Genomic DNA, 20655 nt, shown 5'->3' with positions numbered 1-20655 from the left:
TGCCCATCTCTCACGAAGCGTTACTGATTACTGATTACCTACCTAGCTTGCCAGGTGGTTCTTAATATTTGAAACTCTGTGGTACTCAGAATAAGAGAGATAGACCAAACCATGGGCGCCCGCAGAAATTTTTCTCAGGGGGGGCAAAATGAAAATTATTGAAAAACGATAAGGCGTCCATGATTGTCATTGAAAACCGGAAATTTGTTGTGAATCCATTACTTTCCTTTTTTTCTTGCCCTTTGAATTGAGAAAGTTATATTGAGGGTGTTGTGCTGAAAAATGAGGCAATCAAAATCTCAGGGGGGCCATGGCCCCCCCTGCCCCCCCCCTGCGGGCGCCCATGGACCAAACATATGTTATATATTCGTAATCAGGGGAAAAAGAGCTTGTCAAATATAGAAAAATATCCGAGGTGTTCCATTTGAAAAAATGAAGTTGCAATCAATAAGTTGCCCACTCAGTATTTATTTCGTTCGTGGAATCATTTTTGAAAACACTAGTCGATTTCGTGAAACTTTTGTAGACAACAGTTTTTTGTACCCTTTTTAGTAACAAAATTAAATGGGGTGTCAAACTATGGTGAAAAACCCGGTACATCCAGATAAAGTCAGTGAGATGTAAAAATGTTCCGGTGAATCATCAAAAATTAACTCACAAGGTCCACAAGGATCGAGTCCTGTAAGAGATCACCCAGAGGACATTTAAATGATATAGTATTTCACACATGATGGCAAGGTCCATTATATTGAAAATAAAAATTTAGAAATCGATATTCTAACTGAAAGTTTGTTTATTTATGTTTATTTTCGGAACCACAAAATAAATACCTTTATATTAGATATTCTGTAGGATAGTTTGATTCGAAATGAATAGACACTATTCTCGCTAACTGATGACAAGTTGAATATTCTTAATATTCAAATAATTAAAATCATTTCGAGGATGCATATTTACCTATCATTTTTAATGAACGCTGCTAAAGGTTTTATGAGCCATTCCTGCATCAATGTTTATTTATGAAAAAAACATGAAAAATCGATAAAATATAATTGTTTACATGAAACGTTTTCTGGTGCCGACAAGTCAGCATCATCTACGAGTATCCATACGTTATTACTATTGAGAGACTGACATGAGATAAAAGTTACTTTTGAATGACCATGTATATATCAATTGACCTACTTTCACGCAATTGTTAACGTGCGACTATATTTGACGATGTGAATGTTTTAATTGAATGAAGAATTTGATTGTTTTCATTAATAAAATACTTGATAATACCGCCTTGAATCTGAGTTTCGGTCGAATATGCTAACTATACTTATGACTAACGGTATAGTGTAGAAGATCGAACGAATTCTCACAATAATATGATTCACTCAATTGCTATAACATGTTAATACTACTTCTTGTGAAAGTGTCATATTTGATTTGATCATAATCTATATATGGTATTGTTTAAATTGAACTTCAATGTCTTCTCAGAAAAACGTTTTATGTTGGTGAGAATGGAGAGGATTATTGGTAAAAGTAGTTCTTAATCAAAATAAGACAAGATATGAGGTGAAACCGTCTTTTTTGCAGCACTAACAAAACGAAAGTTAAGATAATAACGGGTGTTTTTTTTCGAGGTATATAACTTTAAGTTGGCATTACTGTTCAAGATGGCGACCGATTTAACAGCTGTCAAGTGATTTATTCTCAGTTTGGTGTGGCAATTCATCATGAATAGACTCACGCCTGAACAACGCTTGCAAATAGTGCAATTTTATCTCGAAAAAAATGGTTCTGTGCGGAATACGTATCGCGCACTACGTCCATTTTATTTTGTTTAGCGATGAAGCGCTCTTCTGGTTGAATGGCTACGTCAACAAACAAAACTGCCGCATTTGGAGTGAAGCTAATCCTCAAGTGTATGTCGAAACACCGTTACATCCAGAAAAACTGACTGTTTCGTGCGCTTTATGGGCTGGTGGAAGCATTGGTCCGTACTTCTTCAAAAACAATGATGGCCAGAACGTTACAGTCAATGGTGATCGGTATAGAGCCATGATTACTAATTTTTTCATTCCTGAATTGAACAACCATGATGTCCAGGAGCTGTGGTTCCAACAAGACGGCTCAACATGTTACACAGCTCGTGCCACAATCGATTTATTGAAAGACACGTTTGGTGACCTCCTAATTTCACGTTTTAGACCAGTGAATTGGCCCCCAAGATCTTGTGATTTAACACCGCTAGACTACTTTCTGTGGGGCTATTTAAAGTCATTGGTCTGTGCGGATAAGCCACAAACCCTTGACCATTTGGAAGACAACATTCACCATGTTATTGCCGATATACGGTCACAAATGTTGGAAAAAGTCATCGAAAATTGGGCGTCCAGATTGGACTACATCCAAGCCAGCCGTGGCGGTCATATGCCAGAAATCATATTTAAAATGTAATGCCACAAGATTATCTTGCGGATAAATAAAATTCATGTCAATCAAATAATCCATCGTTGTTTTATTGCAATTTAAAGTTCTATAGCTCTAAAAAAACACCTTTTATAAATATAGATAGCACATACGATAAAACTATAACAAACCAAAAAGTGTAATTCTGGACCAGAGTTTTTTTTTTACATTTTTCTAAACTACCAGCGGTTCACCAAAAAATAGTTCTGAAAGAAAGAATCAGGCACACTTCTTCCAGAAAAAATATCACCCTGTGGATTTGCATTCAAAATTAGCATATTACATGATACTATAAATTGGAATATCTATGGCCAATTCAAATTAAATATCTTGTAAAGGGAAGGACCTATGAGGAAAAAAACTTGAACTTTAACACCTGTATCTCAAAAAAAAAGTGTTATAGGACTTTTTCTCTTGAAATGATACGAGAAATCTGTCATTTTCATTTTTACCTCCATTTGAGGAACACCGTGTAGATACAGTCAATTTAAAACTGATGTCTTCACAAATAAATTGCAATTTAAATGAAACACAATGATTGGTACAACACATCCCAGACAATTTTTCTATGCGAATTACTCAGTTCAGTTCTTTGACGATAACTGCAGTATTGAAATTTCGTGATGAGAATGATACAAAAACCGAAAACAACGAGTAAGTGTATACCGATGACGAATACAAAAAAATCACAGATGGCAAATAAGCGGCGACGCCGACAAAGCGGATAGATAAAGGACAATAATAAACCTCGGACATAGACGTGCTCGTAGTGCAATAAAAGTACTCATCGAAAGCGATAATAAAGTCATAAACTGTAAAAGGGTCCGATTTTTTACTGCCGTGTGGATTTCAAAGGAAAGTGAAATGATTATTGGTTCATTTTATGGAAAAATTTTCGTTCTTGGTTTTTCCTTCTTCCACATCTTGAACTTACATTCGAGGGTTATTTCATCGGTTGTTTCTGAATCCATTTTATATAATTTTCTGAAATCAGTCGAAGAGTCATCACTCCGATCAGATCAATTAAACACGTTATTCATGAGTGATGATAACACAGATTGATGTTTGAGAAATCTGTTTCTCTAATTCTGTGGTTATTCCGTTCATTCTTCCACATCTTGTAGAACAAAATCGTGCGAGAATATATCAGAAACGCACAGTTTTCATGGTTATATTTTATTATTCTATGTTGGTACTCCGAACTTTCCGCCACGGCTTTATCTGTCAATTCATCAATTTTTGCCTTAAAGAAATCAGTTCTGCCAACCAACATTTTTCAATGCAAAAATCACTAAAATATATCTATTTATGGAAATATTTCATTAATTTCAATGAAAATGCAATGAATTAGAGAAAATAATGTATAATACTCGTACAGAAGGCTCATTCTACCACTCGTTCATTCCAAAACTCGCCACTTCGTGGCTCGTTTTTGAATTTTGAACTCGTGGAAGAATATCAATGCCTTCTGCACTTGTATTATAAATAACTATACTAAATCGGAAAAATTGAAGCCAGATGTTCTATTGCTTCGAAACTTTTCCAAGTACTATAATTGCATATTTTTTATGACCGAGAATGTGTATTTGTAGCTTTTGTTTCTGAAAATGACAACATTGTTGTAGAAACGTTATGTATTAGGAAATTAGATTTAATCGACTAGAAAATGAATTGGTTTTGAAAAAGGCAGTAGGTACTGCCAACCTAACATTCACTTTGCGCGTAATTCGAAATGTTAAATTATTTTCTGAACAAGCATAGAATGTGCTCCAAAATAATTTGAGAATATAGCTATCATTGCAGTTAACTGTGAAATGGGACAGCTGTATATACCCAGTATAGAAGGGGAACAAAGAAATTCGCTGCTTTCTAAGAAAAGACATACATATGAGGATTTATATCGTTTGGGACGATGCCAAGCCAGTTAAACAATATTTGTTGTGTGCATTATTCCACGATAAAAGTACCTACTTAAAGCTCACATGATGTACCTTCTTAGATAAGATTATTTTGGGACAATTGTTCTCTTTGACGAACATTACTCATTGAAGCGTTTTATGACCTGAAATGGAAAAATTAAAATTAATGGATTAAAACTGAAGGAATATCAAATGACTTCATTGGGTAGTACCATATAACAATAGCAAGTAGTCCTTGGTGTAATTTCGAAATTAGAATAGATACCTAATGTGTAGTGCCTGTAACGGAATGGATACTGTTCAATGAACACAATATCCGATACAATTGTTCATTCTTCTATGAGAAATTGCTTTACGACATGACAAACCAACAAAATTATCTCCGAATCATTGGTTTTGATCCATTTCGAAACAATTTTATGATTTCTCTCGATAATCCGAATTGATAGATATGGATTAGATGCGAGAAAAATTTGTATCGCGTAATGGATCATTCAAGATAGATGAAATGATTGATTTATCTAAATTACTCTCCAAATTAATAAACTCAGGATCAATTCAGATAAAAGATCAATAGATTGGTTATATAAACTGTGATAAGCTTTATACCCACCCATATCAAATTTTGTAACTTCATTTAGATTTTTTAAGAAAAATAATGCCAGAATTGAGAACTGTGAAAATGGCTTATAAGATAGATACCTACTTATTCTTGGGAATTCCCTTCATGAGTTTTAAAGACTGAAAATTAATTAATTCGATTGAAATATATAACAGACAATATGTATAAATAAAATAGGTTAGTGCAAAAACACCATTTTAATGATGCACATGATGATTAAAGTAAAATTATTTCCAACAAATGCCTAAATCGCCATTTCTCTCTTTTGATGGGACACCTTATATGTATATAAATATTTATCATTTATTTCGAGATTTAATTTATTTTATGTCTGTTGTGATCAAGTCATATATAGGGTGTCCCATCTAAAAAACACCAACTGTCTTCTACAATTCCGACAATTAATTTTTAATTAAATGGGACACCCCATATATGACTTGATTACAATCGAATAATGGACAGAAAATGAATTAAATCTTGAAATAAATGAAAAATATTCATATATGAGGTGTCCCATCAAATAAATTAACTAAAAAACTCAATATATTTCAGAAAATCAAGATATAGCGGAATATTTGAAACAGTCATTTTTCAGAAACGCCCTGTAACTCGAGAACGAATCAAGATATCTATGATCTGCTTTCTAATTTATTATTAATTCGAAAAAAGAGATCGAGGTCTTATTATATTTATTGAGATGCTTTCAGTGAACATCGAATTTGGGACAGCCTGTATCTATATATGTTTCAAATAAGATCATCACTAGCAAACTAATTTGCATACATACCTATATATAAAATAATAAAATTTGTAAAAATATACTAATATGATGATATTAGAAAAACATCAAGTACACCATTAACCTACCAATTGACATACCAGAACAGAATAGTTATTTATAATACAAGTGCAGAAGGCATTGATATTCTTCCACGAGTTCAAAATTCAAAAACGAGCCACGAAGTGGCGAGTTTTGGAATGAACGAATGGTAGAATGAGCCTTCTGTACGAGTATTATACATTATTTTCTCTAATTCATTGCATTTTCATTGAAATTAATGAAATATTTCCATAAATATATTTTAGTGATTTTTGCATTGAAAAATGTTGGTTGGCAGAACTGATTTCTTTAAGGCAAATTGATGAATTGACAGATAAAGCCGTGGCGGAAAGTTCGAAGTACCAACATAGAATAATAAAATATAACCATGAAAACTGTGCGTTTCTGATATATTCTCGCACGATTTTGTTCTACAAGATGTGGAAGAATGAACGGAATAACCACAGAATTAGAGAAACAGAATTCTTCTTGCATCTTGGCATTTCTTTGAAACTACGAAATATACATGGTGTTGTTAAAATGGAGGTACAAACAAAAATGAGAGATTCCCCAGATAATTTGAAGAAAAAAATAGTCCTATAAATATGGGCCCACTAACGCTTTGTTTTAGATATACAGGATGTTAAAGTGTGATTTTTTTTCAACATTTTTTCTCGTAGCATCTGAACCTACACTGAAAATTTCAAATATGGAGAATGATTGTGGACAGATTTGATTTTTACTTTTCTTCATCATTGAACCATATCCTGTCATTGAAGATCATTCTCGGCCCAAATTGAAAACATTACTGACGTTTTGGATATATGATAGTACGCTGTTCCCCTGGATCAAGTGCGTAAAAATGCTGCAGTATACATTTTTTCTAGTTTTGTTTGGAATATTTAAACGTACAATTGTTACTTATTATTGATTATTTTTATTCCATATTTCAAAATACTGTAGGTCATATTGATGGACTCGATGCTATGTTTTTGAGTTATTTAATTCGAATATCATTTGGTTTGTTATTAAATCAATATATTTTTTGTGTAATTCATGGAGTCCTATAAGTTCATTGAATACTAATATAATAGAATAGAATAGAGTTTATTCAATAAATAATAATAGTTCGAAATATTCAAAAATATGACTAGACAGTTTTCTCATCTAATTAAAAGTAATCGGATATTTTGAGAAAAATATACTATTATTAGTTTATGAGGTTATTAAAGAGATATGGGCTAAATATCGGTCCGTAAGATAAGGTGAATTGGATCAATATTAGTAATCAAAATTTCCTCTGAAAACCTGAATCACATCAGGTAGATAATGTGATCGCAGGTTGCTCTATTTGTGATATTATCAATGAAATTTCCGTTAGTATTGTTGATTTTGACTTTCAGAATACAGTAGATTTATTGACATTAAAAGGACTGAGGAATAATTCATTTTTCGGCAATTTGAAAATCATACATCAATGTAGATAATCCCTGAAAAAATGTGTGTGGTATTGAAATAATGATTCATAGTCCGTGGAGAATTGTGCAACATATAGAGAGTCTTCCCATACATGTTCGATTGGATTTAAATCCGGTGAACGAGGTGGCCACGGACATATCTTGATTTCGGTTTCTATGCGCCTTTTTTAAGCAGAATAATTTTCTGCTTTCCAAAAACATAATATCCATTACTGATATTGTGATATAATTAATAGGTCATTCAATTTTTTGATCGAACAAACTATCATTCAACAATTCTCATACTTGCTGATATGGTGATAATTTTGTAGAATTCGAACTACAGGCTTTTAAATTTAACAAGAAGAATTTTTTGAGCGCTCATTCATTCTCCAAGGGTGCAATATGATTAGCATTCAAAAAATACTTCACGCCAGTTCTTTTTTTTCGATATTCTGCTTCAACTTTCTGTTCTGACGACGCTTTCAACATGAAATTTTGCACCAAGCTTGAAATTGCCATTCAATACATGATGCTCTAGATTGAGAGGCGATAGAGAATCAAAAAATAATATGAATAATAATTAATCATAATTTAAATTAAAATTAATTAATAATTTTGAAAACCTTTTGTCGAAGGGCTGGATATATAATAGAAATTTCCTAGGCAGCCTGGTAGCAAATTTTATGAAGGAAACTATTTTTTGTCAACCAGTGGCGTGCGTTCTAGCATCTGACTGAATTCAAAGTTGATGCTTATTTCCAAGAAAAGCAGTAACAATTTTTCCTTGAAAGTATCACGTATTAGTTCGGAAGCACTGGCAGGACAAAAAGTTTCCATCACAAAACTAGCTATCAGTTCTGGTAATTCGGCATGAAAATTTTACAGGCGTTTGGCAAAAATTAATGACATTGATTTTTTCTGATAAAATTTGAACGCCCTTTACTTTTTGATTGAAACACTACCCGGATATAGTTCATTGAACAAATTCAGATCAGTCTTCGGTTCTCCTGGATTTTCCCTCATTTAACTCGACCATCCTGTATATCGGGTGTCCCAAGGTGAGTGGCCTATTAGATTATTATGGAAACTATTGATGGTAAAGATTTCAAATTTTGTGGATAGATATTTGGCCATGTAAGGTACATTTTTGAAATAATTTCACATTTCCAGTGTTGCCGGATGTACGACAATTTGGCAACAACTTTGTTATTTTGAAAAGGACATCCGGTATTTCTATTTTTTTATAATACTCCATAAAATATTGAATCTATTCACTTTTACTTTTCCATCCCTATCTTCAACGGTTTTTGAGTTATCAATTATTTTTCGAAATTTTAGATTAAATTGGCGTATTACGAAAATGACTCTAGTTCGCTCAATATTTGAGATTTAAGTCAGAAATTTTGCGAGTCGTTAGATATTGATCTGATCTGTGTCACTGCTTTTGAATTATGGTTGTCAATAATACAGGACGGACCAAAAAATCAACATTTGCCACGTTACAAAATTGTAAAAAAGTCTATTTTTCAAATTAGACATCTAGTATATTTTTCAACTTTTGGAATCAGTACAACACACTCTACAATTTTTCTATTCACGTCCCTATACCTATCTCAACTGTATTCCGAGTTATATGCGTTATATGTGTATATCTTTCTTGAGCCATTATTTATAGAAAAACCTCGGAACAAAACACCTGTTAGGCAATAATTGTTTATTTTGACATTTATGGATTGAACTGATTCATTGATATATCGATATATGAATGACAAAGAGAAAATAACAATACAAAAGAAATTAAAACTTATCGAATCAATGTGAAATCTAATAAACGCATATAACTCGGAATCCAGTTGAGATAGGTATAGGGACGTGAATAGAAAAATTGTAGAGTGTGTTGTACTGATTCCAAAAATTTAAAAATATACTAGGTGTCTAATTTGAAAAAATAGACTTTTTCACAATTTTGTAACTTGGCAAATGATAAATTTTTTTGGTCCGTCCTGTATTATTGACAACCATAATTCAAAAGCAGTGACACAGATCAGATCGATATCTAACGACTTGCAAAATTTCTGACTTAAATCTCAAATATTGAGCGAACTAGAGTCATTTTCGTAATACGCCAATTTGATCTAAAATTTCGAAAAATAATTAATAACTCAAAAACCGTTGAAGATAGGGATGGAAAAGTAAAAGTGAATAGATTTAATATTTTATGGAGTATCATAAAAAAAATAGAAATACCGGATGTCCTATTCAAAATAACAAAGTTGTTGCCAAATTGTCGTACATCCGGCAACACGGGAAATGTGAAATTATTTTAAAAATGTACCTTATATGGCCAAATATCTATCCACAAAATTTGAAATTTTTACCATCAATAGTTTCCATAATAATCTAATAGGCCACTCACCTTGGGACACCCGATATACACGCAAAATCTCAACCAGAACGGATTTGTTGTCTTAAATTTTATCTGGTCTTGTTACGCTTTTAAAATGAAATTCTGCATGAAGCTTTAAAAATTGTTATTTTACATCCAAATGTAAATTTTCATCTCCCTTGAATTCGCAGTTTTAAAATTAACAGGACAACAACATTTCTAACGGTCATCTTCAGGGAACCCTTGCCGGATTTCACACATTCAACGAATTTAAGTGATATTCATATTCCGAAGAAGAATTCGTCATCAAACTTATTGTTTGAGACTATTTCCGGCTCAAAATTCGAAAATTATAGACATCGTGAAGGAATTATTCCTTTATGATGTAACATTTGTAATGTCACGAGAACTAACTTATTCAATTATTCATCAACACCACAGCTGATTCAATATATCAGATGTGTGAATAAGTCTTTCCCGTTTTTTGTAAGAGATGGCGCCACCAATACTGTGCGAGTATTTAATGGTTACATATGTCATAATCAAAGCTTATTCATCTGTCAACAATTCCACACTAACACATTAGTTGAAATTTTTTCGCATCATAAATTTTTGAAATCGTGAAAATGTCGAAATTTGAGCCGAGTCGACGTCATTTGCGGGAAGTTTCACTTTATTGGTTCAATTTGAAGAAATCTGCTGCCGAGGCGCATCGGTTGCTTCAGGAAACTTATGGAGAAGGTTGTGTCGATGATTCAAGTGTTCGCGGATGGTTTCGACGCTTCAAAAGTGGCGATTTCGACGTGGAAGACAAGGAGCGTTCCGGGCGGCCGCAAATCTTTGAAGATCAAGAATTGGCGACTTTGCTTGATGAAGATTCGTGTCAAACGCAAGAAGAACTTGCTGAAGCATTGGAAGTTGACCGAACAACCATTTCCAAGCGTTTGAAAGCCATGGGAATGATCCAAAAGCAAGGAAATTGGGTGCCGTACGAACTGAAGCTGAGAGACGTCGAACGGCGTTTTTTCACTTGCGAACAGCTGCTTCAGCGACATAAAAGAAAGGGTTTTCTGCATCGTATCGTGACTGGCGATGAAAAGTGGATCCGTTACGATAATCCGAAGCGAAGAAAATCATGGGGACTACCCGGCCATGCATCATGCTCTGTATATGGTGGGACCAGCTAGGTGTGGTTTACTATGAGCTTCTGAAACCGAATGAAAGGATCACAGGCGAGGTCTATCGACGACAATTGATGCGTTTGAGCCGCGCACTGCGAGAAAAACGGCCACAATACTCCGACAGGCACGACAAAGTTATTTTGCAAAATGACAATGCTCGCCCACATGTTGCACAGCCGGTGAAAACATACTTAGAAACGCTCAAATGGGAAGTCCTACCCCACCCGCCGTATAGTCCAGACATTGCTCCGTCTGATTACCATCTCTTCAGATCGATGACGCATGGCCTGGCTGACCAGCACTTCCATTCCTACGAGGAAGCCAAAAAATGGGTGGATGACTGGATAGAGGCCAAACCGGTCGAATTTTTTCGCAACGGGATTCGTATGTTGCCAGAAAGATGGGGAAAAGTTGTAGCTAGCGATGGCCAATACTTTCAATAATTCATTTGTAACCATTTTTACACCATAAAGGCTCAAAATTTGAAAAAAAAACGGGAAAAACTTATTCACACACCTGATAAGTACTACGAAATCTTGGAAATGCCGCAAACATTACATTTGTGTGATGAAAAAAATAATTCAATCAATTCCGTAATTCTTAAACACCACATTCAATATCCTTAATACTTGGGAAAATCCTTCCTCAATTTGCAAGTGGTATAAGAAAGTTTATTGTTTTCATGTCATTGTGTTTATTTTATTTTTCTCCGATATTTATACAAAGTCTACATTCTGGTTGAAACCGCAATAGACACGTATTTCCGATCAATGTATGAAATTTCATAATGAAGGAAATATTAGAAGTAGCGCTCATATATTTTAATATTTTAATTATTTTATTATGTGATTTAACACAAATATGTTTTCCATTCCATGATTATGGATTTAATGTTTTCACAATATGACCTTTTATTTTAATTCTATAATAAGCCCTCGAGATCATTAAAGAATATACTTACCTGATCTACAAGGTTTGAAGCTGATATTATATGTAATATTTTCCAAATGATACTTACCTACTTTAGCATAGCCGTCTATAAAGACGGCTGTGATTAAATCTCTGAAGCATCTCATCGCACTAGTCCTCATAAAATTTATTACCAGATCAGGACGTAATGGTAACACCTTGTATTATTTTTTCACATTTCTTATGTCCTTTGTGTAGGGCCCCCGCAACCGCACGCGGGCGCCACTCTTAAAGGGCGCCAAAACCTCTTATAGACCGCATGAAGAACCGATGGACTAAAGGTTTTCGAAAAAGGTTCTTTCAAATTTTTTTAACAATTTTTTTTCCAAACTTCTTGCAATTTATACAAGTTTCCGAACGTCGCAATCGGTATGAAATAGCCAGATATTGGTTTACAAAAACGCATACTCGATGCTAATCCTAGGGCATTTTTTGCGCCATGTGCTGCACACAGCTTAAATTTAACTGAAAATGATGCTGCTAAGGTTTCAAATAAAACAGTGGATTTTTTTTATATGGTACAAGAACTTTATATATATTTCTCTTCATCCACAAAAAGATTGGAATGTTATAAAAAAGCATGATCCTCAGTTACATCTAAAACCCCTAACCTAAGTGATACTAAATGGTCAAGTAGAATTGATGCTAAAGTTTCATTTTATTCAAATATGTGATAGCCTTTTAGAAATAGCAGAAAATGATACTTTTAACATAGGAACTAGACATAAAGCAAGTTCTCTTTTATTAAATATTCATTCTTTTGAATTTATTTGAAGTATAATAATTTCTTATGATGTTTCATTCCAGATTAATATTGTAAGCAAAATCACGCAAAGTATTGTATTGTATTGACATTAAAGTGTGCCAAAACTATTTGAAGAATTTAGTTGATCATTTCAAAAATTATGGGGATGATAATGTTCTCGAGGAAAAACTTGCGGAAGCTGGAAAACTGGCTACTCTTGAGATAGATCAAGGTTTTTCTCTATTATATACTGTAAGACGAGAGTATAAACCAAAATTATTCGATTATGAACAGACGGATGAGGCATCTCAAGATCCAAAAATCGCTTTTAAAATAAATTTCTTTTTGAAATAAATGAAAGCCCTAAGATTGTTTTCATTATCTGAAGCGAAAATCCTCTTGAAATTCTACAATATATCTTTGAAAATAATCCAACTTCTTCTCTACCGAATTTTAGTATTGCCTCAAGAATCCTTCTCACTTTACCTGTGTCTATGTTCCGCACGCGGGCGTTGATGTCCCTTGCGGGGGCCCTGCCTTTGTGTTCTGTAGGTTATGCAATTTAATTTTGGAAAGATATACTCTTCAACTCAACAACGTTTAAAAATTGTTTTATCCAAATCACTATTCATTTGTAAATACTGAATCAAAATTAAGAAGAATTCATCGATGGTTATATAGTAAATCAGCTGACTTTTCTTCGTATTCTAGACGAATTTTAAAGTAGTTGTAGGTTTAAGTACTTGATACTAGTACTCTACGAATAATGACGTCCTTTTTAAAATTGCTTCTTAAATTGCGCTCAGTATTAACAAATGAGCACTGACTTTGATGAATTAATTCAACAATTTTTAAACGAGATATTCTCAATTGAATATTTATACAGGGTGATTCGCCGGGATGGCCTATTAGACGTTTATAGAAAACTAATTATAATTTTGAGCTGAAAATTCGCATATTGGGGTTGGAGACAAAGATCCCTCTCCCTAAAATATTTTCAGATCTCTTCAACTTCCGGTTATACCGGAAACAGACTACTACATACTTTCATATTTCAAATGGCACATCTAGTATATTATCGCATCATTAGATAGCTTTTTTGACGAAAATTGCGGCAATATGCCATACCTTGGGTCAAAACTCAAAGGTTCATGAGTTAATGGGATTCTTATGAAAAAAATGGTGAATTTGTTGAATTTTTCGGCAGAAAAAGCTTTTTTCGAAAAAATTATTTTATTTTTCGATTCTGCAAATGCGTAGTATTTTAAGACTGTTTGCGATTTGGACTAACGTCTAATAGACCATCCCGCTGAATCAACCTGTATGATTTCATCGTTTTTAACAACATATTCATTTAGTAGTTAGTAGTCTAGTAGTAAAAGTGTGCTTTTTATGATTGCCAGAATTAAACACAAGCAAAAATCATTACAAACTATTCAGAGAATTGACAACCAAGCAACAAATCAATAATTCCAAAAAGTGTTCTCAATATTCCATGATGAAATTATCAAATATTTTAAACATAGAATGAATATTCGTGAATATATGAAGCCATGATCATATTTGAAGAAGCAGAACGAAGGCTATATCTACAAAAAGTCAAACGTATCCACAAAGGAACAAAAGAAACTGCAAAAAATCTTGAGGTCAAATTTATCGTCACTGAACATTTATCTTCTGGAGTGCGAAATTCAGTATTGATGAAACAGGAATAAGGAAGTATGAAGGAAATTCTGTTGACAAACTATTTCAATTGTGCACAAAATTCTGTTCGATTAGTGAATGAACCAGGAAATGTATAGAAATTGTGCGGAGGCGCAGCGCAACTTTAAATAGTTGCAATTTTACCATTGATACATAATATTCGTTAAGTTCGTAACTAATTCACACAAATATTCACTTTCCCTATTGAATTTCTGTAGATTTGAGTACATTTTTGTACGCTCAGAGCCGGATTAAAATATAGACTAAAAGTTCGCCGACACCAGACTTACGCCATGATATAAAGGCTGAATGATCCTTACTTAATGTCCCCAATAGAGCCAAGGAAAAATTACTATTAAAAAATTTAGATCATTTCGCAAATAGCGGATAATAAAGTTTCAACAAAATTTGGACCAAATTACGTCATAAGGGAACATCTATGTTACTTAGATAACTGTCAAAAGATGTGATCTCAATTAACAGATACTTTTCGCATGTAAAAACCCCTCCCCCAACCAAACACCTTCAAAAAGTCAGGAGATTATCGGAAAAAAACTTATAAGTTATGTATTTTGAAAACTATCCACATTTAAAAAAAATCGAGAAAATTTACACTCTTTGACGGTCTTTCCATTTCAATTATTACAGCTATAGACTTTCCGAATATTTTAACCTTCCATCGTCTCCATGTCTCTTAATTTTTTTTTAATTTGTTGTTTTTTGTAAGGTTTTCGAATGTGTATCTCAATTAAACTTATAAATGCCAATTCATCGATGGAAAGCTGCACACGAACTTGTTTTTGGTACAATACCTCAAATCTTGTTAACCAAAATTGCAGAGAGTAATGATAAAGTTAAGTTAAAACATCTATGAAATCAAACTAACCAACGATCTGACTTCAAAAAGTTGACTTTTTCTTACGAATCTCATATTGAACATAAATACAATATTTATCTCACAATTTTGATGGGAATAATCACATTGTTAAAAAATGTATAGTACTTACCTCCGGAATTTTTGTGCTAAATACATAGCAACGCCGCACGTAAGTATTTCAATTACGATCAACTATCAATTAAAGCTGAAACAATTCATTATTATATTCACCTTGTAGGGGCAATGCTTCCTTCTGTTACGTAATAGTACGTAATATGTGTTCTCCCAGAAAAACAATGATTTGATCAAATTTTAAAACTAATTGAACAGTATTTCTTATCGGTATTATGATAGTGTGCAAGAAAGGAAATGTCGATCCCAAAACCATGGGAAGAAATATTTCGATATAGGTAATACACGACAAGATTATAATTCTTCTAAAAACAAAATATGAAATAGCTCCAATAACTTTCCGTGAAAAAATCAAGTGTCGTGTACAGGGAGTTCCTAAATTAGAGGTACAAGGAAAAATGAGAGATTCGTTGGATAATTTTAAGAAAAAAAGGGAAACGCTTTGTTTTCGAGATACAGCATGTTTCTTATAATCCTACTTTTTGTGATCATTATACCAGTTTATCGAATCTTTATTAATCTTCGCTACAGATTGAGTAAATAAGCACCAAAACTTATAATTAATTTATCCATTACAGCTTACTAACTAGATCTTTTCAATAATTTTGATTTTCCTGAGGATAACTAGAGAATTGTTTGAATTTTTTTTTCTCGAAATCGGTGGCAGATGCGAACAATCTACAAGTAACCGAAAAGTGTAGTACCAGACCGATATTTCTTTTTTCCAAAGCACTAGTTGAATACCAAAAAAAAAGTTCTGCAGGAAAGAAGAAGGCACTATTCTAGAAAAAATATCACCCTGTAAATTAGCATATCACATGATGAATACTTTAAATTGGATTATCTATAAAAAATTGTAGTTAAATGTCTGGTAAGGGAGGATACTATGAGAAAAAAAGATACTTTAAAACCCAGTACCTCAAACACAAAGTTTGTGCGTGTCCATGTTTTTTCATTAAAATAATTCGAGGAATTGGTCATTTTCATTATGTTAATTTTATAGAAAAATAATATGGAAATATTATTGAATCAATCAATTGTAGCATTCATTTGGATAATAAATGTTTCATTATAATCTCAACTAGACTAATAGCAAACTCTATTATCACGAGATATCATATATGGATATGGATTCCTTAGTTACAAATATTTGTTGATTTCACTTGAAAGTAAATGTATTTAGAATAATGATTGAAACCTTACTGTTATTGATCCATTAGCACCCTGTAGATAAACTCTGCGTACGCCCATGTAACCGGCTCAACTACTGAATCATGACCAGAATTAGTTGAAAAGAGGGGTGTTTTGGAGTTTATGGACCCTTAAATTTATTTTAGTCTGCCATTATACGAACGAAGTTTTCCTAGACCGTTTTTTCAGAACAAATATGAGCTTCACATCCGTTGGTTGGTTTCAAATATGAACAAATCATGAATTTTGTACCCAAATTATTCGAGCTATGTATGGATTTGCGTGAAAATCGAGGTCATACTTTTAGAATTCCAAGCACGCCCATGGTAATTTTACATCCAAATCTGCTGTTATTACATTTGCATTCATTAACCATGTAAATTGAGCATGAATATTGGTCTCAACAAAAACAATAATTAAAATAACCTTACTTTAATTTGAAAAATTACTCTTAACTCTCCATGACAAAGGCACTTAGATTACAGTGTAAAAATAAAAACTTGGAACACAGCAGCATTCAATTCACCTAATTACTAAAATGGAATATAATATTGTTGAAACTAATACTAAAATCACAAAATTTTACACTATCCAGTGGTTATCAGTGAAGAAATATCAAGCTGCACTTTCTCGAAGTAATTAAAAGTAAACGAGCGATATTGATACTAATAGTAAACTGATATGATTTCTTGAATTTCTTCAGTGAAAATCACTTCGACGCCAAATTTTTCAAATTCCAGGCACGTCTCACTCATTGCTCGAGATACAAAAAGTTCCTTGAGAAGTTATCACTAGACTTCTAGAAACTTAAAAAAACGCTGATATGAACAATACAATTTCCCAGTGTAAATGATTAAAAAAAATTATGAGGAATACGATACATACCTAATAGAAATAAAATGTTCTCCGATACATTCAGAGAGCAGGATTTGTTCTACACGTGTGAATTTTTAGTTCAGTGACTTTCTTGTTCTATATAATTGCAATTGCTATCAATTACAGCCACTTTTCAGTTTATTGTTGATTATTACAATTTTATATTTATAAGTGCATGGATAACATGTTCGAAATGATAATATAAAATTTTCTAAAAAAACTTCTACATTATATACATAGTAAATATCCTTCAATATAATAATTATGTCGATTGATTTCGTGCCGAAATATCTTATAAAACCACGGAAAATATTACAGTCTTTTTCTTTACTGCCATCACAGAACTATGAATCCTTAATATCATTAAATTGGTCCCTCAATTTGTGCTATGGAATGTTGTGTAAAATCTGTCAAAATTAATATTAAAAATATTAAACTACAAAATGTGGCACTTTTACGATTGTTGCAAGGCAGTTTATAGCAGAATTGGAGGCCCTTTGTCCAAGAAAAATAAACCGCAGACAGAATACTCCTTTCTTAGTTGAAAGAAATCCTGTTGCAATTTTGAATAAAAAGCTGTTTTTCATGAATGTTTACATTCAACGGTGTAAAACTCAGAGCAATGGGCCTCCAATACAAAGGAATTTTAAACAGTTTCTTTCCCCTCCATTTTTTTGTATAGATCTGAAATGACTTCTTTGAAGATCAAAGTGTCAATGTTCTTTCCCATCATGTAGAGAATGAACCAATCGCCAATCTCACAATTATCAGCAATGACTTCGATCTGCTTTTGTGGAGCAATACGACATTTCGCCCTCAATAGATAAAGACGGACTTTTGGAGCCATAATAACGACCATACGGTATATCAGAGCAATTCCGGAGACAATACTGAGAATGACAAACCAGAACCAAAGGAAAACGTAGATTTTTTCGTTGACGATATTCACAGGTAGTACACAAAGTCCATCAAACTTCTGCACTGAACCAGATGGACCGTATTTGTGGAAGGTACATTTGGTGACCTTGGGAAACACTCTAGCCATGGGGTCTTCTCTTTGTTCTGGGTCCATCTCGGTAAAACTCAACACGTCGGTTCCGTAAGTGCTGAATTCGCCTCCTAAGAAGTAATCCATGAAGAAGATCTGTCCAACGACGTTAATAAAGTTGAGGACTTCGCATATGAAGAACCTAAACGCATAGAAGTTCTGCATGTGGAGATTGGTAAGGAAGTAGTCGACTAGGATTTCTTTTCTTTCCGTTTTGCATTTTGTGTCGACGATGGGTGCGTTGAGGTCAAGAACCAGCATCTTTATTCTTCCCCCTTCCCAAGTCTTCCACAGGTATCTCGGAACATAGAAGAGCATGGCTTGGAAGAAGAGGGCGAAGCAAACCCACTGGTAGTATTTGTGGTATTTAACTTCGTCTTTACCGTCTACATGACTCGCGACACCTGGTTGGACAATGTCGATTCCAACACGTCCTGTAAGCCTGTTTGGCACTGTGTATGTCGCCGAGATCCAGCAGTAGGTGTCCATAACATCTGGAGGAATTTCATCGACGATGCAGTCGATGGGGTCTCCAATGTATTGCCTACTAGTCACAAGCAAAGAGAACGCGACGAGTATGACGACCGAGGCTTTGTAATGGAGTCTGAACACATTGTTATCGATGGATACGGCATCGATCTTCAAAAGGCCCTTCACAGAGCCAAAAACATCGAACATTTTGACTTAGTTTCACTTATTACACTCACGCAAACGTTCGTCGATTTATTATCACCAAGTTTAACACACTTAATCACAGGAAATTCATCACTTTGTTGTACTGCTCTAGCTGCGTTGGCACACACACAGTCAAAGCAAGCGTCGCTTTCAGATGCACACTCTACTGTACTGAGAGGGGGAAAGACAGTTGAATAGCGAATAGGTTGAAAAGGGCATCCCTACTACTATTTCGCATTGGCGTAGAGTGTTACAGGACGAAAATGTGATTCTTAGTTTTGTTATGCCCTAGAAAACTGAAAAAATTCTAGAATTAATTAGAAAATAATCGGTAATTATTTCTTATAAGAACATTTTTTTATGTGAGAAGGTGTTATTGAACTACTAACGTTATTTCATCTTATTCAGATGAAGCCAACTTCTATGAAGTTTTTTGATAAGCTATTTATTTTTTCCAACTCTAATGAAAACTTCTTATTTTATTAATTGTTTAATTCTCGAGTTAATATTATATTTAAAAAATATGTATCAAGAATTTAATGTTGTTCATTTACTACAGAAGATAAGTAAAAATATTAAGAAATATTAGTGTTAATTTTTAATTTTTTTTCATTCACAAACGAATTTCAACAAAATTCAAAAACAAATTGCTGATCATGAACAAAAGAACAAAGATATATTCAAATTAAACTGGAAAAAATGCTCGAAAATTATGATTATATAATATCAATTTCCTGTCAACTAATCGGTGTAATGTTGAAATGTTGTCAATAGTTCATAATTTTCACTTCAATCAATAGTTTAAATTTCGAAGATATTGTCGTTTGTATTTATTTTTATATCATCTCACAATTGTCAAAGTAGAACTGATAATTTTATAGATCATTCCAACTTAAAAAAAAAAGGGTAAAAAAATTAGCTTATTATTCTTGAATCTTTTGGAAGACCCAATTCTTCTCCATTTTAATTTCACGATAAAATACAATGATCAAATTTTATAAGGGTTGGCTCAGAACAGCCAGAAAAATTAACAACAAAATAACAGCAAAATCAGATTATTTGAAAATAATAATATATAATATAATAAATAATTCGTTTTAAATAACAAGGACCAATAACTTTGACAGAATGTCTCTAATTTTTGAAATTTGGACTCTAGAAGTCATAAACAATTAGGTTGAACTCACTGATGCATAATTCAAGGTCATGTACAATTCTATCTGATCATAAGCACCATACCTTCATAAAGAATAGACCTAACGACTAAATTTTTAAGGTTCTTAAGGTCTAACCGTCAAAATCACCTCAATGGTTTCGGAGATATAGACATCCGAATTTTCCAGATATTCGAAAGATTTTTTTTTTTGCTCTTTTTTCTCTCTTGCGACGTTTTCTAAGAACGACCTTGATCGTTATCATAAAAATTCAATAAAATTATTAAAAAACTTCAAGTTTACAAACTGAAATTGAAAATACAGGATAAGAACTATTCAGAGGGCCACTACGGGGATATCGTAAACTGTTAGAGAGACAGGGTGGATTAAATTACAAAAAAGGTAAGTTATTTAGTGTGTTGGTGTTAACAGA

At 33.2% G+C, this 20655-nt stretch overlaps 2 protein-coding genes across 3 annotated transcripts in view; both read right to left on the bottom strand.

Annotated features, from left to right (window-relative positions):
- Positions 1–15376, bottom strand: part of LOC123676308 (circadian clock-controlled protein daywake-like) — a 28688-nt gene extending 13312 nt beyond the window's left edge. The window contains exon 1 of one of the 2 annotated variants that reach the window (XM_045612126.1): positions 15277–15376. The gene's annotated coding sequence lies outside the window, so the exon portion shown is untranslated. Of the gene's footprint in view, positions 1–4434; positions 4526–15276 lie in introns of those variants that run through there. The other variant, XM_045612140.1, reaches the window with a different exon arrangement.
- A 1509-nt stretch (positions 15377–16885) lies between these two features.
- LOC123676297 (innexin inx2) lies at positions 16886–19247 on the bottom strand. Its single transcript, XM_045612115.1, has one exon. It carries the CDS (start codon positions 19069–19071, stop codon positions 17992–17994), a length of 1080 nt encoding a protein of 359 aa, XP_045468071.1. The 5' UTR covers positions 19072–19247; the 3' UTR covers positions 16886–17991.
- Between the last annotated feature and the right edge of the window lie 1408 nt (positions 19248–20655).

Source organism: Harmonia axyridis, chromosome 1, assembly GCF_914767665.1.
Source record: "Harmonia axyridis chromosome 1, icHarAxyr1.1, whole genome shotgun sequence".
Classification (NCBI taxonomy): Eukaryota; Metazoa; Arthropoda; class Insecta; order Coleoptera; family Coccinellidae; genus Harmonia; species Harmonia axyridis.
The sequence above is the reverse complement of the archived record's forward strand: the minus strand, read 5'-3'. Positions and strand labels throughout refer to the sequence as shown.